The 22,717-nt window shown below is 50.4% G+C and overlaps 4 protein-coding genes and 1 long non-coding RNA gene across 5 annotated transcripts; 3 read left to right on the top strand and 2 right to left on the bottom strand.

The window, feature by feature from the left end:
- The first annotated feature begins 2,837 nt into the window (after positions 1-2,837).
- Positions 2,838-4,976, top strand: LOC109783371 (UDP-glucosyltransferase 29-like). Its single transcript, XM_020341977.4, has one exon. The coding sequence runs from the start codon at positions 3,311-3,313 to the stop codon at positions 4,712-4,714; it is 1,404 nt and encodes a 467-aa protein (XP_020197566.1). The 5' UTR covers positions 2,838-3,310; the 3' UTR covers positions 4,715-4,976.
- Positions 4,977-5,760: 784 nt separating this feature from the next.
- On the top strand, positions 5,761-7,171 carry LOC109783376 (receptor-like serine/threonine-protein kinase SD1-8). The gene is made up of 2 exons (XM_020341983.1): positions 5,761-5,900; positions 6,142-7,171. The coding sequence occupies exons 1-2, from the start codon at positions 5,761-5,763 to the stop codon at positions 7,169-7,171; spliced, it is 1,170 nt and encodes a 389-aa protein (XP_020197572.1).
- Positions 7,172-8,540: 1,369 nt separating this feature from the next.
- LOC109783369 (uncharacterized) lies at positions 8,541-11,864 on the top strand. Its single transcript, XM_020341976.4, has 3 exons — positions 8,541-9,804; positions 10,913-11,018; positions 11,449-11,864. The coding sequence occupies exon 1, from the start codon at positions 8,638-8,640 to the stop codon at positions 9,469-9,471; it is 834 nt and encodes a 277-aa protein (XP_020197565.1). The 5' UTR covers positions 8,541-8,637; the 3' UTR covers positions 9,472-9,804; positions 10,913-11,018; positions 11,449-11,864.
- Positions 11,865-12,849: 985 nt separating this feature from the next.
- On the bottom strand, positions 12,850-14,420 carry LOC120974945 (uncharacterized). Its single transcript, XR_005770547.3, has 2 exons — positions 13,945-14,420; positions 12,850-13,861 (listed from the first exon to the last, which is right to left on the bottom strand). It is a non-coding gene; the product is annotated as an uncharacterized lncRNA (long non-coding RNA).
- A 4,757-nt stretch (positions 14,421-19,177) lies between these two features.
- On the bottom strand, positions 19,178-21,577 carry LOC109783368 (UDP-glucosyltransferase 29-like). Its single transcript, XM_020341975.4, has one exon. The coding sequence runs from the start codon at positions 21,004-21,006 to the stop codon at positions 19,609-19,611; it is 1,398 nt and encodes a 465-aa protein (XP_020197564.1). The 5' UTR covers positions 21,007-21,577; the 3' UTR covers positions 19,178-19,608.
- Positions 21,578-22,717: the final 1,140 nt, after the last annotated feature.

The following is a 22,717-nucleotide window of genomic DNA, read 5'->3' as shown; positions in this document are numbered from 1 at the left end:
GACCTAATTTTCCGGGGCTGGGTTTATTTGTTGAGACTTGTATAACTAGAAACTACAATGCGAACGGCATTGCTAATGGAGTTCTAGCTCCAAGGTCCACGGAGCCTTTAATTGAAAAAATTCAAAAACAATTTTTTAGATTTTTAAAAATTCTGAAAACACACACACACACACATACTCCTTCATTTCTAAACGTAAGACCTTTTAGAGATTCCAATATGATTTAGAGTGTAGATTCACTCATTTTGCTCCGTATGTAGTCCATTAGAATCTCTAAAAGGTCTTATGTTTAGAAACAGAGCGAGTATATATATGAATGTATACATTTGTTTGGAAAGTATTATGGTGAAATATCATTTTATGCAATCTAAAAAATAGACAAAATCACATATTTCTAGCACATGTGCTATTCACCATAGAAGTACATGATTTTTTACATCCCACACCAAAACATATTTTTGTGATGAAATTTCACACACATCTAGTATACATCTATGAATACTTGTATATTTATTTTAAAGTTTTTCTAAACCTAAAAAGATGATATTTTTTGAAACCTAAAAAGATTGTTTTTGAATTTTCTAAATTTTGGGGCTTAATGGAGCCCGAGAGCTAAAAATCCACTCCAATACGAAGGCATGTTTGCAACATGCTAGAGCTAGGGTTAAGTCCTCTCAGCGATACCTCAGCAGTGAGCCATCTTTGAATCAGATCCAACATGCTTGAGGGAAGATAACCGAGGCCTAGGGCGGTAAGGCTCCTATTGTGTTGCTCTATTGAGTGTGGTACAGAACCTAGGGTGAACGCTAACTTGAGTTTATCATATGACCTTGAAACCATGGTTGTGCCTTCACCACCTTTGTTGCTGGTTGAACTCAAGTGCAATGTGGAAGAAGGCCGACAACTTTTTCACTCCGTGCAGAAACCATGTTTTAGGACGAAGAACACAAAGTTGGCGAGTTCATGAGAAAATAAGTTATCTGCTGAAGAAACTATGTTCCAATTCCGACAAAATAATGTTTTGGACGAGTTCAGATATCCCGACTTGCTAAATATTTTCAGAACTCAAGTTTGCTGCTGAAGAAACATTGTTTTGACTTCCAGCGAAACAATGTCTGGTCGGGTCATAATCTCTTCTTTTCTGTTTTTCGGCTGCTTGCAGCTAGTTATCCCCTCCATTCATCGACCATACACCGTGAAGATTGGGCATGCCCTCATACATCTTCTTCTTTGAAGACAGTGTCGCGTCATAACCTGAGACGTGTCAATTCTTAACTTAACATATCAGTTCTTAAGTTAAACATACAAGTAAATACAACTAAGATCATTGTAGATCTTAAACCATAACATCATCTTGGGCCATTTTCCCTTTGCCACATGTTGTGTTTTAATAGCGTCGCAGATGTCGACGTGGATGGAAGGTCTGGTTGGAATGGTTCATGTGGGAAGTTTCATCGTGATGAGGGAGTGGGGGCGGAAGGGGGGGGGGGGGGGGGGGGTCGCGTTGTGGCTTCTTTTTCATCGAACGGAATTCGTTCGATTTGCTCCCCATCGAGTGCGAACAAAATGTTCCGTCCAAAGACTCCTAGCTTTGACATTCAGTCAATATTGGAGTCCAAAAGTTATAGGGCTGCCGTTTTGACGGTTGTGTTTGCATGAAGCCTCCACATCCTTAAAATAAATATATAATACATTCCAAACATATTTTATAGGTTGTGAGTATGACAACAATGCCAAAGTTGCTATAGCTCTTTCCCTTTTTCAAAAACGTAATCCAAAAACCCTTTTCTATGTGTCCATTTTAATTTCACCATTAAATAGAAGGACCCAATAGTCACTGAACGTTTGCCGGGAGGGCGCCTCAATTGCGAACAGTTTAGATGGTAAATTTAGTTGCATGGTACGGCAATTTCTTCAGAGAAGAAAAATTGTGGCAAAAGGGGCTGGATTTGCCATCTCGGACCAATAAAGTTGCAAAAAACCCTGTTTATTTGCCATCTCCTCCCATGTGATGTTCGTCGGTTATCACTTCTGTAAATGAAAACCCTTTTGGATTTTTTCATTGGAATGGAAGAATATTCAAATATTACACAAGAAATTGATTAGAAAAGAATTAGTTCTTTATATCCTAATAATAATAGCTTAGAAAGGCTACGTAAATCTTGAACTTCTCCTCAAGAAAAATCTAGGGTTCCCTGTCTCTCGCCGACGCCGACGTCAGTTCGCCTCGTCTCCGGTGGCCTTAAGGCCATGGCGGCGCGGTAGATCTCAGCCCTTGTTGGTAGGAGAGCTCTGTTTTCAATCGTTTCTTTTCGTTTTTTAGGGTTTGTGTCCTACTCAGAAAGACGAGATGACGGCTGCTCCCTGAATACAGGATAAGGTTCCCCTCTAGCCCCGTTCCGATAGTGTGTCTAGTATCATTAGTGGGCGTGTGTAGGTGTCTCCGGCGGATATGTCCTCGGTGGATTTGTTCTGATCTAGTCGTAGTTCGTCTATTTTCGTGTGTTTTCAGGTTGGATCCTTCCGGTTTACGCTAATCTTCATCGGCGGCGGCTGATGCTGTTAATGATGCGTTGGTCATATGGAGATTTAGCACGACGACTTCCTCACCGTCTGGCGAGGGAGGGGCAATGACGGTGGCACGTCTTCGGCTAACTTAAGTGCTTGTAGTTGTCGCTAGGTGGTCTATGGATCAGGATATAATTTTTGATATTTCTGGTATTCGTTGTACTGCCGTGATTGAAGATGAATAGATGAGAATTTTTTTTGAAAAAAAAACTTAGAAAAAAGAGGTTCACGTTCTTTTCAGGCTCGCTTGTAGCCAATTCTTCGGTAACTCTAGCAACTTCTGGCTTTTATCTGCCCCGGAAGCCGTCGTTTCACGCAGCCCGCGAGAAGCAACAAATTCGAATTTGCCAGCCGGCCAGCCAGCTAACCTCGCGCCGTCGTGGGCCGTCGTGCCCCATCTAGATCTAGAGGCCAGAGTCACGAACTTGATGGAAGAAGCCCGACACGCGCCTCTCACCCACGCAACGCGTGGCCTCGGACTAGTGACTCCGCGCGCCACCCATGCTGACGCCGCAACCCCCGACCTCCGGGGAGCTTGCGCGCGGCGCTCGCCCACTGAGCTCTCTGCACGTACGTACGCCGACGGTCAGCACCCTCTCGGATCACTCCGCCTATAAATCCACGCGCCCGCCGGCCGCAGATCACAACGCAAGAAGAAGAATTCTACTCAGACACTGCGAAGCTTCACTGCATTACTGTACCCGTAGCCTCATCGATCGACAGCCACGACCGATCGATCGCCATGGCGCAGGCGGAGAGCGAGCGCATGCGCGTGGTCATGTTCCCGTGGCTGGCGCACGGCCACATCAGCCCGTACCTCGAGCTGGCCAAGCGCCTCATCGCCAGCGCCTCCGATGGCCGCCACCACCTCGACGTCGTCGTCCACCTCGTCTCCACGCCGGCCAACCTCGCGCCCCTCGCGCACCACCAGACGGACAGGCTCAGGCTCGTCGAGCTCCACCTGCCGGCGCTCCCTGACCTCCCGCCCGCGCTGCACACCACCAAGGGCCTCCCCGCCCGCCTCATGCCGGTCCTCAAGCGCGCCTGCGACCTCGCCGCGCCGCGCTTCGGCGCGCTCCTCGACGAGCTCTGCCCGGACATCCTCGTCTACGACTTCATCCAGCCGTGGGCGCCGCTCGAGGCCAAGGCGCGCGGCGTTCCGGCGGTCCACTTCGCAACCTGCGGCGCCGCCGCCACGGCCTTCTTCATCCACTGCCTCAAGACGGACCGGCCCCCCAGCGCCTTCCCGTTCGAGAGCATCAGCCTCGGCGGCGTCGACGAGGACGCCAAGTACACGGCGCTGGTCGCCGTCCGCGAAGACAGCACCGCCCTGGTTCCCGAGCGCGATCGCCTGCCGCTCAGCCTGGAGCGCTCGTCCGGGTTCGTGGCCGTCAAGACCTGCGCCGAGATCGAGCGCAAGTACATGGACTACCTGTCCCAGCTTTTGGGCAAGGAGATCATCCCCACCGGCCCGTTGCTCGTCGACTCCGGTGGGTCGGAAGAGCAACGCGACGGCGGGCGCATCATGCGGTGGCTCGACGGCGAGGAGCCGGGCACCGTGGTATTCGTCTCCTTCGGCAGCGAGTACTTCATGTCGGAGCGCCAGATGGCGCAGATGGCGCGCGGGCTGGAGCTCAGCGGGGCACCCTTCCTGTGGGCGGTGCGGTTCCCGAACGCAGAGGACGACGCCCGCGGCGCGGCGAGGTCCATGCCGTCGGGGTTCGCGCCAGCGCGCGGGCTGGTGGTGGAAGGGTGGGCGCCGCAGCGGCGCATCCTGTCGCACCCTTCCTGCGGCGCGTTCCTGACCCACTGCGGGTGGAGCTCGGTGCTGGAGTCGATGGCGGAGGGGGTGCCGATGGTGGCGCTGCCGCTGCACATCGACCAGCCACTGAACGCCAACCTCGCGGTGGAACTGGGCGCGGCGGCCACGCGCGTGAAGCAGGAGCGGTTCGGGGAGTTCACAGCGGAGGAAGTGGCGCGGGCGGTGCGCGCGGCTGTGAATGGGGAAGAAGGGCAGGCGGCGAGGCGCCGTGCGAGGGAGCTGCGGGAGGTGGTGGCGCGGAACAACGGCGACGGCCGGCAGATCGCGGCGATGCTACAGAGGATGGCGCGGCTCTGCGGCAAGGGCCAGGCCGTGCCAAATTAGTGGGCTTTTTAAAGTGGTTTTGGTCGAAAATGAAAGAAGGAAGTCCATTTCTCACCCCGAAATGCGCCTGATGGGACAACCCCCGAACTCTATTTGGGTACAATTTTGAATTTGACCCCAAATGGCCAAATGTACAATACCGGTTAAATCTCTCCCAAAGACCGCGATTGGGATGGGTGTAAAATGGAGCAACATGGAGGTGTTTTGTTTACTGGTGTAACTTACTGGCTTGGCTAATGACCAATTTCCGCCGGAAACAAAATGATCGATCGAGGCATGTATTTTTGTAAGGAGGTATTTAACGGAAAACGGTGATCCCAAACAGGGCTTAACCTCCCCCGGTGACAATTCAAAGAAAAAAACAGGGCTTAAGGGTCTAAATACCACGTAAAAGTTTTGGCTCGATACTTAATTTTGTGGGGAAGGGGATTTCATTGATCAAGTTTAAAAGTCAGGGAAAAGTATATTTTTCGTCCCTTCAGCTCTCTCGATATCGAGAAATGGTCCCTCGACTTCAAAACCGGCAAATCTTAGACCCTCTATTTCTCAAACCAGATAAGATTAGTCCCTCGTACCGCTTTTAGTGGTTTTCATCCCAGGTAGACACGGTTTTGACTAAAACTGACAAACGTTCATTGGGTTTGACTGCCACGTCACGGAGCTTCACCGCACGCTGTTTAAGTGTTCAGCCGTGGTGGCCCTGGACGAGGGCACGGTGGCCTGGCACGCGGGATGCTGAACTTTCGCCATGCTCGCCGTCCAGGTTATGCGGCCGGCACCAGCAGGGTTGCAGGCGCCATGGCGGTCGTGGTTGACGCTCACTTGAAAAGCTAGCTAACTGATCGATCTAGCTGCCGGCCACGCACGCACGTACAGGATGTTGTTTCCTTCGATCACTTCAGGCTAGAACACGCGAGTAATACACGCACGCGAGTCATGAGTTGTTCGTGTTCATGGTGCACGGAGTGGCGGTTGAGCCACGGTGGTGGCCCTCGACGCGCTTGCTGGAGGAGCAGAACGCGTCAGCGAGTCTGCGCGGACTAGCGATGAGAAGCCAACGAGCAGCGGCGAGAGAACGCGTGAATGTAGCACCCAGAGTTGCTGTGTACGTCAACCCCGACCACGTCCGGCCCCACGAGTGCCGCGCCACCCAAGTGCTTGTCACTGTTGATCTGACTCTCCCGTGGTAGCGCTTGGGCGAGTATTTGACAAAAAACTACCACATTAGGGGTTGCCGTCCCACAAAACTACCACATTTAAAAAAGTGACTGATAAGTACCAAAAATTTCTAATTTTGTGACTAAAAACTACCACTTTTGATAAATGACCGGTTTAGACGATTTAAACACGTTTATGACATGCAGGACCCACCCGTCAGGGGTGACGTGGGGCACGGTCAACTCTGTTTAGTTTGACCGTTATGACAGGTGGGGCCCACAGACGCTCGAGTCGGCCGGCGGGGTGTTCAGGCTCGGCTTCTTCGTCCCGCCCGGCAGCTCCGACGGCAGGGCCTACCTCGGCATCTGGTACGCCACCATCCCGGAGCAGACCGTCGTGTGGGTCGCCAATCGCCGGAATCCGGTCGTCAGACCTCCCGCCGTCCTCACTCTCTCTGCCGATGGCCGGCTTGTGATCCTCGACGGCCGTAACGCCACCGTGTGGTCCTCCGACGACGCTGCCGGCTCGGGCGACGTAGCCACCCGCGCCACCGCGCAGCTGCTCGACAACGGCGACCTGGTCGTGAGCCACGGCGGGGAGAGTCAAAGTGGATCGACGACGGGTCGGACCGGCGTGGCGTGGGAGAGCTTCGACTACCCGACGGACACGCTGCTCCCCGGCATGAAGCTCAGGGTGGACGGCAGGAGCGGCATCTCCAGGAACACCACGTCATGGCGCAGCGCGGCCGACCCCTCGCCGGGGGCCTACACGTTCAAGCTCGTCAGCGGCGGCCTGCCCGAGTTCTTCCTCTTCCGGGGCCTGTCCAAGTCGTACGCCAGCGGGCCGTGGAACGGCGCGGAGCTCACCGGCGTGCCCAACCTCAAGTCCAGGGACTTCATCTTCACGGTCCTGTCCAACCCCGACGAGACCTACTACACCTACTACGTCAGCGACCCGTCGGTGCTATCGCGCTTCGTGCTCAACGGCACCATGGGGCAGGTGCAACGCTTCTCGTGGCACCGGAGCGGCGGCGGAGGCGGCTGGAGTGGCTTCTGGCACTTCCCGCTCAACCCGTGCGACGGCTACGCCAGGTGCGGGGCGTTCGGGTACTGCGACGTCGGCCAGTCCCCGCTGTGCAGCTGCCTGCCGGGGTTCCGGCCGCGGTCGCCTCAGCGGTGGAGCCTCGGGGACGGCTCCGGCGGCTGCGTCAGGACGACCAACCTGAGAGGAGGAAGAAGAACGGTTGTGGGCCCCACCTGTCATAACGGTCAACTTAACGGTCAAACTAAACAGAGTTGACCGTGCCGCCACGTCACCCCTGACGGGTGGGTCCTGCATGTCATAAACGTGTTTAAATCGTCTAAACCGGTCATTTATCAAAAGTGGTAGTTTTTAGTCACAAAATTAGAAATTTTTGGTACTTATCAGTCACTTTTTTGAATGTGATAGTTCTGTGGGACGGTAACCCCTATGTGGTAGTTTTTTGTCAAATACTCCGCTTGGGCGCTTGGCGTTGGCGCTGCTGGTGCTTGTGCGCGGCGCCGTAGAGGTGCACGACGGGCTTGCTCGCTGGCGAGCGCCGTGCATGCAGATGCTGGCGATCATGTGTAGCTCCGATACCTGGTCAGGTCGTCAGGGACTAGGCGCTCCACCGTCCTGTGGCCGCTGCATAGGTACGCCTGCTTCTCCATGCGGTACACGACGGCGAACATCGGCCTGGCGATGACGGTCATGGTCATGCTCCCCTCCTGACATGGCGTTGAAGTGGACAGTGATGTGGCAGTCTGTCAAACCCGAACGACGTGTCAAGTTTTTAGTCAAAAACGTGTCCACGTCAGACCAAAACCATCGAAAGTGGTATGAGGGACTAAACTTATCTGGTTTAAAAAGTTAAGGGACCAAGGTTTACCAGTTTTAAAATTGAGGGACCATTCATATACTTTAAAGAAAGTTGAGGGACGGAAAATATACTTATCCCTAAAAGTTATAATGGGCATCAATTATATGTGCTATTTCCTCCGTCGGTCCACATAACCAGCACGCAGCACTGCCTCCTCGCTCCTGAGCTCGTAGTACATCTAGCCCTCCGCTAGCCGGTGATGGGATGAGAGCGAGGTTGTAGCGCTTTTTCTCCAGTGCTTGCTCCATTGTGCAGCCGGTATGAAACAACGCGGGCAGGGGCATCAGCTCGTTGTCGGTGGCTTCCGGGCTCGTTGTGGCTCATCTCCTACTTGTATCTACGCGCATGGCGGCCTTGATGGTCGATCGCAAGGCCGACCATCTCGTGCTTCTGCTCCGTCGACCAAGCGATGGGAGTGGAGTTGGTTTATTAACATTGCGCATGTTTGTGTTTACTATTGGCAAGCGAACGGACGATTTAAATGCGTTTGCATAGTCATCCCGTCTCGTCCCGTCACTTCGGCATTGAACAAGCGCGAAGATCAGGACGCAGTGCACTGACGCTCTTGCTGTGCAGGCCTGTTCAATCTTGGACAGTTGACGAATAGATTGATTTTTTTAATATTAACAAAAAAATTAAACTAAAATTACCGATCCAAATGAGGAGCAATGTTTTGGCCATGATTTATTTCTTTTCTTTGGCCGCTATAGTCACTGTTGCCCTACGCCCGGAATTGACGGCAGATATAGCGCAAATTGAATGGTCTCGCTGTTTTTTGTGTGTAAATATGGTATCGCTGTTTCGGCCATGGTATATTTGACCATCTCCACTACTGAACGGTCAGTCCAACGACTCAGAACGAGAAATGAGCCGCCGGTCCCGCTCCCCCTCGGCCTCGCCGCCGGGCGACCTAGGCATCCCCTTCCACTGCCCCTCCTCCCCGTCGGATGACGACGGCAGCTCCTTCCCCGCCCACACGCCGCCGCTGGAGGACGACAACCTCCTCCGCGAGATCCTCGTCCGCCTTCCTCCGCTGCCGTCCTCGCTCCCGCGCGCCGCCCTCGTCTGCAAGCGCTGGCGCCGCCTGCTCAAGGACCCCGCCTTCTTCCGCCGCTTCCGCGCGCACCACCGGAAGGCCCCGCTCCTCGGCTTCTTCGCCGGCCTGTGCCGCCCAATCTTCTTCACGCCCACGCTCGACCGGCCGGATCGCATCCCCGCCGAGCGGCTCAACCGGTTCAGGGCGAGCGGCGAGGGGCGCGGCCACTTCTGCTGCTGTCGGCACGGCCTCGCCCTCCTCCTCGGCCCGGAGCGGCCCGAAGCCCTGGTGTGGGACCCCGTCACCGGCCACCAGCGCCGGGTGCCTTTTCCGCCAGGGTTCCACATCAAGAGGCAGGAGACCCTCGTCCGGCATGCCGCGATGCTGTGCACTGCCGGCGGCGATGGCGATAGCCCGTTTAAGCTGGTCCTGCTACGCTATAGCCACAACGGGATCCTTGCTTGCCTCTACGAATCGGAGTCCGGTGTGTGGGGAAATGCAGTCAACACAGCGACTCCTCACGAGATTGATCCGTTAAGCCATAGCGTTCTGATTGGGAATGCACTTTGCTGGAGGATCGATCATGGTGCCGTCCTTGAGTTTGACACTGAAAGGCAGAGCCTGCGTGTGATTGAGCGGCCGGCGGATGCTCGACGTACCTAGCAGTCCTTCTTTCAGGTCTTGCGGACAGAGGATGACAGCCTCGGCCTTGCCATGTCTTAAGGACGCACCATTCAACTGTGGGAGAGGAAGTCCAGCCCAGATCGTTGGGTGATTGGGAAAACCATTGATCTATCCCAGCTCGGTTTATTGGGACCGACGGAGAGAACATTGGTAGTGCCCATAGGGTTTGATGAGGACAGCAGTTCAATCTTTCTCAGGATGGCCCACCGTACGTCATGATCCAACTCAGCTCACTACAGTCAAAGATGCTTTTTCATGACGATTCCCGCAATATCAACAACATTTATCCCTACACAAGTTTTTATGCGGCAGGTATCGTTAACTTTGCAAGAGTCCAACTATCTTTCGGAATGTTGAAATGCTGTCGAAGGAGCTCTACCGGTTCATATATAAGTTATAGTACTTGTTTCTCTGTCTGTTAGCTAAATTGTTGCCAATAGTTTGTGATATATATGATTGTCGAACCCGGCAAAATCTAGAACAAAATCGTTTTCGTTTCTATATATGCACATACTCCCTCCGTTCCATATTACTCGTCGCTTGTACTAAATCAGCGACGAGTAATATGGAACGGAGGGAGTACAATATATGGATGGTTAAGTTCAGAAATGCTATTTGAGTAACTTGATTTGCACATTTCCCTTTTGTTGTCTTCCTTGTAATATTTTCTCTCTACAAGTTAGTTTTTATGTCTGTTGATCTTACCAGTAACCATATATCTGTAATGACGTTGTGCCTATATATCTTTCCTTATTGAATTAATATGTAAGTTTTATTAAGGTTTCAATCCCTTGCTGTCCTCCTGCTAGAATCAGAAATAAATATCGCTTTTATCCTATTTTCTGTAACTCCATATCTATTTGAAGGTTTCAATCCCTTGCTGTCTGCTAGAGTCAGAAATAAATATCGCTTTTATCATATTTTCTGTAAGGCCATATCTATTTGAAGGTTTCAATCCCTTGCTTTCCTCCTGCTAGAGTCGGAAATAAATATCGCTTTTATCCTATTTTCTGTAAGGCCATATCTATTTGAATTTTAGTAGTCATGTTCCTCCATTTCACTGTTTGAGTGCTGTGAGCAATTTTATTTTGCGTGTTTCACATAATTTGGAACAAAATCTATTCAAAACAGTTAATAGTCCTCTAGACAACATAAATGATAGGCTGGAAGCATCCTTCACTACTGTGCAAAATGGAGCATTGCTATACTATTTTGCGTATATATTTTTTCATCAAATTTGTAGTAGATGTGCCTTTGCTTGTTCGGTTATTCTTATGGAACACTGTATCTTAAGTTAGTAACTGGCTCAAGGTACATGACTACATTGCCATGTTGAACTAAAACCACGACAATAATTATGGAATGGAGGGAGTACATTTTATTTGAATTTTCGTCAGTTTATTTTGTCTTTTGTTTGTAGGCAATGTGGCTGATGGGGATGATGATGGGCCTGAAATGTTAAACAATGAAATGAATGTCCATGAGTGGTCTCTTGTTACTGCTAGCATGATGTGTCCCTTGATGAGGTGATGTATATTTACCTTGTTCTATATCTATTATTTTTGTTAAGACATCTGACTATTGTGATAAGTAATACATCCGTATCTAGACAAATCTAAGACAAGAATTTTGGGACGGAGGGAGTATGTAATATTAACTGTAAATTTTGTTTACCATGATTAATATATGTTTTCTTGTACAAGAGTGTAGTTCTACCGGCTTAAATTTTTCTAGCGTCACACAGTTTTTCATGTCTCCTCTTTTCACGTTAGTTTAATAACTGATACTCGCATACTGCTAATGATTAACCTGTGGACGATTAATTCTGGAATATATAAGGTCCCTAAGTGTGGTATTGAACTTTTATTTCTTGTATATATATATATACTAGCTGAGAATCTTTGCAGTACTCAGTATTGAAGTTCAAATTGACTGATGAGATCATTTCCTTTAAAGGCATCTACCCATCTTCTAAGTTTGAAGCAATGACATACCGGTGCAGTTTCCTCCCCCTTCGAAGAAATTGACTGATGAAGTACCATTGTGTGTTCCATTGTGCATGCGTACATGTTCCACTTACCAGCTTCAAAGTGGACATGCAGAAATAAATCATCTAGTTATCGAATGCTCTTAGTTTTAGAGATGCATGATGAACTGAAGCTGGAATTTGTTGAACCAACTCTTGGAGTTTAGTAGTGCCTATCTTGAACGCTATTTTGTGTGACTGTCATCTTGGGCTCTTGTTCTATCTTCATTACCGATCAGTTCAGTCGTCTTGGACTTTTTATTTCCTTGTTTGAAGCAAGTGGCAGCCGTGTACCGTATCTGCTTGGGCTAATCCCCCTCCAGATATGCGGTATCTTTTTATTTGATTGCTGTTTCCTCTATGTTATGAGATGCATGCTGCCAGCTGCCAATTTTACCACACGGTGAATCAATCAAGCTCCTTGGGCATAAATAACACACCTGATTCTAGAACAGCACATCATCTTGGGCTGAAAATGGCGGGGCAACGGTCTATCTGATAAGCGCAGTTTCCTGTGTGAGCGGCCTCTCAACCGTGGTGATCTCACATATGGATGAAACTCGTCTAAAAAGAAGCATATGGATGAAAATTAGCAGCCGCGCGTCGCCAAAGTCACAAGTCATGTGAAACATGAGCCAGCGTGCATTTAGCATAGTTCTCCTCTTGTCCGATCTCATCCAAAGGGACCGGTTATATGTTGGCCCAAGTCTTTCTCTCTAGGAAGTATGGATCTAACTTCCATTTTTTCCCCGAGTGAAAGGGTCAAACTTTCATGGACGCGTCTAGTGGGCGCACAGCCGCCTGGGATGGATAGTGAGCGGCCGACCAAAAAGGAAACCACCTGGTCCCCCTTCGTCCTTAAAAGGAAAGTGGCCAGTCGCGTCCCGCGAAACCGTCGCTAGCAACCACGCGGTCCCGCGCACGCCAGCTGGCCGTGGGAATCACGTGCAGCGCAACCCCACCCCCTCTCCCCCCTCTATAACTGCCTCTGATCCAGCTATCTGCCTCACAGCATCTTCTTCCCCACGAAAGGGAAGATCCCACCAGGGTGAAAAATCTCCATCGCCAGGAAAAAGCCATGGCGCCTCCAAAGAACTAAGAACAGAGGAGAAGAGAGGAAAGAGATCTTGGGAGCAGGAAGAAGATCAGGAAAAACCTAAAAAGGCAAAAAAGGAGAGGAGGAAAACGTACCTGTAGTTTGCACACAATCTGTGCAACCAGTTATCTGCTTCCGTGCAACTACAGCAATTCAAGCAGCCAACTATGGGCACACTGTGTGCAAAAAAAGTAGACATAAAATATATCCACAACGGTCATGTGCAAACAAAACATAGGCAAATTGAAGCTGCTTTCATGCAACTAAATCAGTTCCAGCAGCCAAATATATAGCCACACCGTGTGGAAAAATTATGTGCAACAAAAAAGATGTGCAAAAACATGGTAAGTATGTCAGCATCCCAAGCAGCAAACCAGCAAACCCAGCCACTATTGTGGCAACTGTAGGTCCAAATGAACCAACTGTATCAGCCGTTGTGTGAACTCCACCAGCAAGTGAGCCAGCTGTAGGACCAAATGAACCAACTGTATCAGCCGTTGTGTCAACTCCACCAGCAAGTGAGCCAGCTGCAGACACAACTGTGCAACCACAGCAACCAGAAGGAGGGAAAAGTGAGGATCCATTGAATTTCTTCCTTTTTAATTTCCCCTTCACCTCCCCTACAGACCTTATTTATCCATGGCTTTGTCATCTTCAAAAAAGCGTAGATTCCTGTAGACTTCCTTCTTGGTTAGTTTGTTTTGATGATCAAACCTTGTGCCTTCTTGAGCTGTTGGCAAAAGAGGTTGGACAGGTTGCCCAACACCACTGATAGTTGGCTACAAAATGTCTTGCAGTTGGCACAGGTAGACCTGCAGTTGGCTCAGAAGTTGCTCCGGTTGGCACATTTGAACCTGCAGTTGGCTCAATAGCTGCTGGTGGTGGCACAGTGGTTGCCGGAGTTGGCGCAGTTGAACCTGCAGTTGGCTCACTGGATGCTGGAGTTGGCACAGCGGTTGCTGGAGTCGGCACATTTGGACCTGCAGCTGGCTCACTGGATGCTAGAGTTGACACAGTGGCTACTAGAGTTGCCACAATGGCTCCTGGAGTTGGCACTGAGCCTTTGTCTGTTTGGTACTTTGCTAGATGTTATGCTGAGATCTTGAGTTGGCACTGTATCAGGTTTGCTTGGCAGTTTGTACTCTGAAGTTGGCAAGATAATGTCTGGGGTTGGCACAGCTAGATCTGTGACTGCCTCACTGTACAATGTCTCCTGCCAACTATACGGTCTAGAGCGTGCAACTATCCTGCATATGCAGCCAAATGATGTGTGAGTGTGTGCAACTGAAAAATGAAAATAAAAAAACAGAGATGCTCTTCACGTCGGTACCCATAGATGCGCTTGACGTCACCGGCTGCTGCCTCTCGACTCCGCCATCGCGGGCTGCAACCTCGCCTTCGCCTGTCGTCGGCTGCTACCGCACCAGGAAAAGGGAAAGGGATGGGAGGAAGGGGGAGAACGCGGGGACTCCGTGGACGGGCGGATCCGGCGTGGAGCTCCTCAGATCCGGCATGGCGGAGCTCATCGGATCCGTCCGGGTTCACGCGCGGCTGCGCGCCGGAGGCCGATGGCAGCGGTCGGCAGGAGGACGGGTCGCGTGCGCTCGGACGCCATGGCTGCGGCTTGAATCTGCACGGGGGCGGCGGCCGGCTGGTCAGGGAAGGAGGAGGAAGGAATGGAGAGGAAAAGTGCTCGGAGCCGGGAGATGAGAAGAGGATTGAGATGAGCGGCGATTTTTCTAGCGCTGTGGCCTATGCTTCCTTGTCGTCTAGCACTGGGGCTGTGTCGCCGCGGCCGCTCGAGACGATAAGCGAGCGCACGCGCACTAGTATGTATTTACGAACTTTCATATCCTCCACCCTTTGACTTCTCTACAAGCGCATAAATTTATTTGGGCCAAGTTCACTTTGGATCATATATAGGCCAAAAGGCCCATAAATTCCAACTCGTCCGCCGCGGCCTTTCCGCCTTTCTTCTAGCTAGGTTTCACAAATCCATCTTGCTTCCCTCAGAAGAAAAAAAGAGAAGAAGCACAAATCCACATCTTGCCCTTTGCACCGCCGCCGCTCCCTCTGCCTTTCCTCCTCTTGATTTCTCCAGCCGGTCTGGTAGTGTCCATCTCTACCTCAACATTTTCGAAGGGCAGCGAACTAGGAGTAGATCCTTCGCTGGTGATGGTATGGTAGATCAACAGCTTCTGGTATTTTTCGATCGGCGAGAGCCTCCCTACCGCCAGGCCATCTGAAGATTCTTCTACGTAGACAATTGGAGGCCGACAGTATTTTGGCGCAGGTATGCATCTCCACTTTGATTGATGTTTTGCAGTAATCCGATACCTCGGCCTAATATTGATTCTCCATCTTCCTTTTGAGAGCCAGGTGACAGTACATTACTATGAGTCGCCGGTATTTGAATCTGATAGTGCACGACTTCAGCAGTCGCATCTATTCTCTCTGCCGCATCGACGCCCGCAAGCACCTCTTCTACGAAGACTCGGAAATGGCAAAGCGAGCAGCACAACCTGCAGTACCAAGGAAGAGCAAACGAGGAGAGTTGGCAGCGATGGGCGGCTGCAAAAGATTGCCTCGGCCGGCGATCAATTTCCGAGCATCGCCCAGCATTCATAACAAGACGACGGCGTACTTGTTCTCTATACTGGGAGGGGAGAGCAACATCCTTTACTCCGACAACAACTGCCAGACCACGCTCTGTAACCTTGACCTGAACATCATCGATCCCTTCGCTCCTCCCACTTCACGGAAGAGCTGGAATGCCATCAGTCTCCCCATAACCTCTCCCATAAAACCTCTGTCACTGTACGTCTTGGACCTCTTCCCCAATGCCAGACCCGGTTGCTGCTTCGAGGTCCTCTCGCACCGCGACAATGAACGCTCCCACCCCCACCCGCACCCGGCTGTTGTAAGGAGTGGAGCTGGGAAATTCTGCCGCCGCCGCCATTTTTCCGCAATCCAAAAACGCCCCCGACTTGTATTCCTATGCCGTGGTCGACGGTTCCACCATATGCATTTCATCTCTGGAGCAGGCCATAGGCACCTACACCTTTGACACGGTGAGCAGGAAATGGAGCCAAGCTGCGCACTGGGCACTGCCTTTCTTTGGCAGAGCTGAGTATGTCCCCGAGCTCGGCCTCTGGTTCGGCCTCTCATCCTGCAACCCCTTCTCCAGCCTATGTGCTCTCGATCTCTCAGCAATGGACCCTGGGCAGCCACCAAAGCTGCAGCATACTTGGGATTATATCGATCTGCCCGAGGAAGAGCCGTGGTCGCCGTCCCAGCTGCACCTCTTCAGCCTTGGCTCAGGCAAGTTTTGTGTCGCCGCCTTCTTCGGGACCGAGTTGGGCACCTGTGGTATGTCGGCGTACAATTCAAACTATGAAGCCACGTTTCGCAGGGAGTGTGCCGTCTTCACGGGCCTGGAGGTGAAGCGCTGAAATGATGGTGAGGGTCCTCTCCAGTTCATCAAGCACATGTCCAAGCGTTTCAGCGTCGGAGACCGTAACATCGAGTGTGTGCTGTGAATAAATATTTGTGAATCTCTGATGATGGATCATAAACTTTTTTAACAGGACATGAATTATTAGCTTTGTATAAGAAGGTGTTAAATGGATTAGTTGATGGAATTGCTTGATGCCAATTTGGATGCTCAGATTATTTATGTGCGTTCTATAGTTTCATTGAATTAAACTATGCCACCGCCATTTTTCCGCCGCGCTGCTATATGTGGTAGCAATAGCAACCATTTAACAATCAAATCATACAGATGAAACCTCAAACTTCAGGAATCAGCCAGAGTCTAGAGATCTCGTACAAATATACGTACAGTCTATACTCTATAACTGTAGATAGCAAAGTAGATGCATGAGGTACTTATTTCACTTATTCACACAAGACAAATTGCATTTTTATTGCAAGAACTTTAAGTTCAAGGCAAATTAGGCATGGACCACGCAACTGACTAAAAGTTTGGGTAACTGTCCTCACAATGCACACAAAAAAGACCATTGGGCAATTTGTAATTGAAAATATTTTTTTAATGAGTGCACAAATTGCTGGGAAAGAATGTCACTTTTGCAGCGGTACAGCCATGATAATGTTCCATCTCCAAATTAAGCGACAAAGCATCAATTGTACTTAGAAATATGATGAGCAAGTAAAAGCTTAATAATCCACAAGCTTGATTGATAGAAAAGAAGTTCCTCCAATATGCCACTCTCCAAATTCCAAACAAGAAAATATCTTCCATTTTCCTTGTAAAAATATACTGACAACTTGCAACCTGCTACAGTTTTAAGAAAGTTAAGTATTGATGATGAGTTGTTTCGACAGTGCTCGGTGTGCTAATTCCTTTTTCCCTCATAATGTTTGTGCAGTGCTGCTATTCTTAATCTTTTCACAATCTATATCTTTCATGTGCATGTGTTTTATAGTGTTACATATAAGAAGCTATCATATCTCTGAAGACAAGAAACTGAATCCTTTCATTTTCCTTCCAAAAAAGCTTTTTGTGAGCATATTGTACATGCAATCAAGTTAGTCGTTTTTTATTAGTAGCACAAAAATCATCTAGTTTGCTCGAGAGTTGAGTGATGTTAGTTTTACAGATGCATGATGAACTGAATATGGAATTTTCCAACTGTTGGAGTTGAGTAGTGCGTATCTTGAATGCTATCTTGTTCATTGCCATATCGGCGTCCTGTTGTATCTTCATACCCATTAGTCCTCCTGGATTTTGTACTTCCTTTTTTGAAGCAAGTACTAGCTGTTCAATAATTGCTTGGGTTAATCTTCCCAGCTAAGGGGTCTCTCATGATGATGGTTCCCGGCCTGGTGGGACGAACTAAGCACCCCCTTTGTCGGTTCCGTCCTGGGCACTTTGGGTGGCCCATGACTGCATACATGGTGATTCCCCAAGACTTGACGTACAAGACAAGAAAAGGCGGAGTCGTGAAGTGTTCTACCTCCTTAGGCGTAACCGACCTAGTTGTGTAAACCATAGGACCCTGATATTCTATAAACCAAGGGGCTGACTCATTGTAGAACACATTAGAATCTCTTGTTACTTTGTACTCTGTACACCCCCAACTTAATAAAACACAAGCATGACGTATCGTATTATCTCTCATGGAGAGTCAGAACCCAGGTAAAACCTTGTCTCTGTTACTATCATGCCAAGTAGCCTAGCTTAGGATACCCTACCGGGGGATCTATCAAATTTAGCTCCGACAACGATGGCCCATACATGTCCTGCTAGGTGAACGTCGTGGTGCGACGATATGTCGGGCCAGATGTTCGTTTTCGGCGGCGTCACCCTTGTCGCCAACTCGACTGGCCACCTCGGCCAGGTCAACGTTGTCGCTCCAGGCTGGATCATAAGATTCGGCAACATGGAGTACACCCTGGATCTCCACGGAGGAGCTGATCCTCTCGGGATTGGCATCTCGTCGGATTGAGAAACAGACGCTGGATTGGGACTCGGTGTCAAATCGAATCGTGGAGTTGTCAGAAAAAGTCGATTTTTTGACCCACCCACCACCCATTTTGTTGCCAAGGTCGAAGATATTACCGACGTCCTTGAAGGGGCCACCGATGAGTTTGAAGACATGGAAGAGGAGGTTGGCAAGTCTCTGGACTTCAGGCTTTCTTATGTTTTCTGAGAAGAAAAAAAGATATCATTATTTTATTTAATAAACTTCCGTCTCGTACAGAGTACTATATGATTTTACCGTTTGTTTCATCAGAAACAATCTAGGTCGGAAGGATTCGAACCTTCGATAATGGGACCCCAAGAGTCGAAAAAAATAAGATATCATTATTCTATTTAATAAACTTCCGTCTCGTACAGAGTACTACATGGTGGAACGCCAAAAGCTAGCAACAACGACAATGATGACGCCAACGGCAACAACGACATCGACCCCAAGAGTCCTCCACACAACGTGTCACGACACGAGAGGGAGCCCAACATTGAGTTCAGTCCCTATGATAAGGACATCCTGAGCGAAATCACTTGGCACTCCACGCCACGACGGATGCCGGGAGAGGCTGATCAGGTCTGCTAAGTAGCTTGCCAGGGATAAAGAAAAGCTGCTCGCGCGGCTCAGATTGTCGAAGAACACCGGCAATAGGTCCTCTAGTACGAGGAGGACGTGAAGAACAAAAAGAAGTGGATGGCGGCCTTAAGAACGGACCAGCCAAGCATGGCAGAAAACATGACGAAGGACTTGGACGCCGCCGCAGACCACAGTGCGGTTTCTAAACGCATGTGGGCTAAAGACATGCACCCAAGTGCAGCAGATCGGCTTCCAAGACGTGATGGCAGGCAAACCGATGCGGGAAAACGGGCTTCCAAGGTGGTGGGACATCGCACGAAACACCACGCCGACGCGTCGCGCATCGTGGGCAGCTCGGACACCCGGAGTAGGGAAAACCCGAGGCACAACGTGCCACGCCGCCATGAGACATCGGTTGAGCAGACATCTTGGCCGCGTGAGCAGGCTAGGAACCGGTGGTACAGACTGACATTCTTCAAATACGATGAGGAGTTGAGGACACCGACAACAACCACACATCATAGCATTGACACTCTCCGGGATCTAGTGGGGCATCTATGATCTGCCCGCCTTGTTTCTCTTATCGGGTGGTCACCCTCCCCTTTCCGTTGAACTTTAAACTCACGAACTCTCTTTTACAAATAGGCACCGATGTTTCAGAAAAATCCAGTTTATTTTTCTAAGCACCTAGCATTGTACAATGCCTCACAAGTATGGCGGGACCACAGACCTTACGATTTGGGAAGGCGTCTGTGGGTTGCGGCAGCCGCTGCGCCAGTCACCGTCCGTTCTTTTTTTATTCTTGACAAAAACTGCTTTAAAATGAAAAAAGTCCAAAACAAACCTTAAACTTGTACGGAAAAGCCCACTAATTTGGTCTACAAGTTCAAAATTTATTTTGGACTTTTTCCTTTAAAAGCCCACTAATTTGGCACGGCCTGGCCCTTGCCACAGAGCCGCGCCATCTTCTGTAGCAACGTCCCGATTTGCCTGTCATCGCCGTTGTTCCGCGCCACCACCTCCTGCAGCTCCCACGCACGGCGGCTCGCCGCCTGCCCTTCTTCCCCGTTCACAGCCACGCACACTGCATGCGCCACATCCTCCGCCTGGAACTCCCCGAACTGCTCCTGCTTCACGCGCGCGGCCGCCGCGCCCACCTCCAGCGCGAGGTTGGCGTTCAGCGGCTGGTCAATGTGCAGCGGCAGCGCCACCATCGGCACCCCCGCCGCCATCGACTCCAGCACCGAGCTCCACCCGCAGTGGGTCAGGAATGCGCCGCAGGAAGGGTGCGACAGGATGCGCCGCTGCGGCGCCCACCCTTCCACCACCAGCCCGCGCGCCGGCGCGAACCCCGGCGGCATGGACCTCGCCGCGCCGCGGGCGTCGTCCTCTGCGTTCGGAAACCGAACCACCCACAGGAAGGGGACCCCACTGAGCTCCAGCCCGCGCGCCACCTGGGCCATCTGGCGCTCCGACATGAAGTACTCACTGCCGAACGAGACGAGCAGCACGGTGCCCGGCTCCTTGCCGTCCAGCCACCGCATGATGCGGCCGCCGTCGCGCTCCTCCCCCGATCCACCGGAGTCGACGAGTAACGGGCCGGTGGGGACGATCTCCTTGCCCAGGAGCTGCGACAGATAGTCCATGTACTTACCCTCGATGTCGGCGCAGGACTTGATGGCCACGAACCCGGACGAGCGCTCCAGGCTGAGCGGTACGCGGTCGCGCTCGGGAACCAGGGCGGTGCTGTCTTGGCGGGCGGCGAGCATCGCCGTGTACTTGGCATCCTCGTCGACGCCGCCGAGGCTGATGGTCTCGAACGGGAAGGCGCTGGGGTGCCGGTCCGTCTTCAGGCAGTGGGCAAAGAACGCCTTCGCAGCGGCGCCGCAGGTGGCGAAGTGGACCGCCGGCACGCCGCGCGCCTCGGCCTCGAGCGGCGCCCACGGCTGGATGAAGTCGTAGACGAGGATGTCCGGGGTGAGCTCGTCGAGGAGCGCGCCGAAGCGCGGCGCGGCGAGGTCGCAGGCGCGCTTGAGGACCGGCATGAGGCGGGCCGGGAGGCCCTTGGTGGTGTGCAGCGCGGGCGGGAGGTCAGGGAGCACCGGCAGGTGGAGCTCAACGAGCTTGATCCTGTCCGTCTGGTGATGTGCGAGCGACGCGAGGTTGACCGGCGTGGAGACGAGGTGGACGACGACGTTTAGGTGGTTGTCGGAGGCGCTGGCGACGAGGCGCTTGGCCAGCTCGGTGTACGGGCTGATGTGGCCGTGCGCCAGCCACGGGAACATGACCACGCACATGCGCTCGCTCTCCGCCTGCGCCATGGCGATCGATGAGCTAGCTGGGAGGAGCTTCTGGTTCAGAGTACTGCTAAACAGTGCCTGGGTAGAATTCTTCTTCTTGCGGTGTGATCTGCGGCCGGCGGGGGCCGTGGATTTATGGATGGAGAGATCGTGTCTGGATCCGCGAGGGGGCTAACCGTCGACGACGTATGGGCACAGAGCTCAGTGAGTGAGGGGAGCGCCGCGCGCAAGCTCCCCGGAGGTCAGGAGTTGCGGCGTCAGCATGGGTGGCGCGCGGAGTCACTCGTCCTAGCTTCCTAGGCCACGGGTTGCCGGGGACCCGAGGCGCGTGTCGGGCTTCTTCCATCACGTCCGTGACTTTGGGTCAGGATGGGGCACGAAGCACGACGGCGCGAGGTTAGGTGGCTGGCGGCCTGGTTCGAATTTGTTTCCTATTTACATTACATATCAAATGTTCTTCCCCGTCTACTATATCACTAAGCTTCTTAGACTAGCCACAGTGGGTAGTAACATAGAGTAGTAACATTGGCATGTTACTACATTGGCATGTTACTACTCTATGTTACTACCTCTATAGTGGGAAGTAACATATGCGTGATAACATGCGATACTTCATTTATTATGCTATAGACTCATCTTGCTTTGGTATGTGTGATGTTATAGTAACTAGCTAAGTTACTGGAACTACCTCTCTCTTCATTAACTCATTGCCACATAGACAAATTTGCTGAGTTGGACTTGAATTTACTGCTGAAGTTACTCCCACTGTGGCTAGTCTTAGGGATAAAAAGCCTCACAATCAATTGAGGTGTTCAATTAAAATTAGGTCACCCAATTTTAACCAAGTCAATAATTTCTCAAAACTCTCATTCAATTCTTTTACACTATACACTATACACTATACACTATACACTATGCTTCTTAATTTTTAAGTCCTCACAATTCATTGAGGTCTTCAGTTTAAAACTTGATCATCCGATTTTGACCGGATCAATAATTTCTCAAAGAACTCTCCCATTTAATTATTCTAGTTCATCATATTCCCTAATTTTGAAGCTCTTTTATTCGATTGAGATATTCAATTTTGAATTTGGTTTATGATTTTGATCGGGCCATGAATTTTCAAACCAATCAACATCAACCGCTAGAAAAACATATCAACCCCGTGCACCCTCTTACCACCTAGAAAAAAGAAACGTCACCATATGATGATACTATAGCATCAATATAGTACATGTAGCCACCGACGCAGAATGTTACCCATAAAAATATAAGTTGATTAGCACATAACACAGAATCACATCATGAAAGGCCCACCAAATAAACACATTATAAATAAACATAAAACGCACTCCATCGTCTCCCCCATCCGCCAAACTAAATATTCTACCAGATCCAAAATACAAGGGATATTAGTTCTTTGGAAAGTCAAATTTCTTTAACTTTGACCAAGTTTAGAGCCAAAAATATCAACACCCACAATATTAAGCCAAAATATTATGGAAATTCATTTCATGATGAATTTAATAATACCAATTTGATATTACGAATTTTGATATATTTCTTCATAAATTTGATCAAACTTAAAAAGATTGGATTTCTCAAAAAAATAATACACCTTATATTTTAAAACAAAATGAGTAATTTTTTTTTCAGAATCTCAACAACACCAAGGGGGCAGTAAATTGCGCCCAACCCTTCTAGTATACTACTATATTAAACTGGCTAAGGT

The sequence above is a fragment of the Aegilops tauschii genome, chromosome 2 (genome assembly GCF_002575655.3).
Source record: "Aegilops tauschii subsp. strangulata cultivar AL8/78 chromosome 2, Aet v6.0, whole genome shotgun sequence".
In the NCBI taxonomy this organism is placed as follows: Eukaryota; Viridiplantae; Streptophyta; class Magnoliopsida; order Poales; family Poaceae; genus Aegilops; species Aegilops tauschii.
This window is presented reverse-complemented; position numbering and strand designations above follow the sequence as displayed.

Coding starts and splice junctions, on each gene's coding strand:
- LOC109783371 (XM_020341977.4), top strand. CDS start 3,311: ATGGCGCAGGCGGAGAGCGAGCGCATGCGCGTGGTCATGTTCCCGTGG.
- LOC109783376 (XM_020341983.1), top strand. CDS start 5,761: ATGAGAAGCCAACGAGCAGCGGCGAGAGAACGCGTGAATGTAGCACCC. Junction 5,901..6,141: donor GTTGATCTGACTCTCCCGTG/GTAGCGCTTGGG, acceptor CCGTTATGACAG/GTGGGGCCCACAGACGCTCG.
- LOC109783369 (XM_020341976.4), top strand. CDS start 8,638: ATGAGCCGCCGGTCCCGCTCCCCCTCGGCCTCGCCGCCGGGCGACCTA.
- LOC109783368 (XM_020341975.4), bottom strand. CDS start 21,006: ATGGCGCAGGCGGAGAGCGAGCGCATGTGCGTGGTCATGTTCCCGTGG.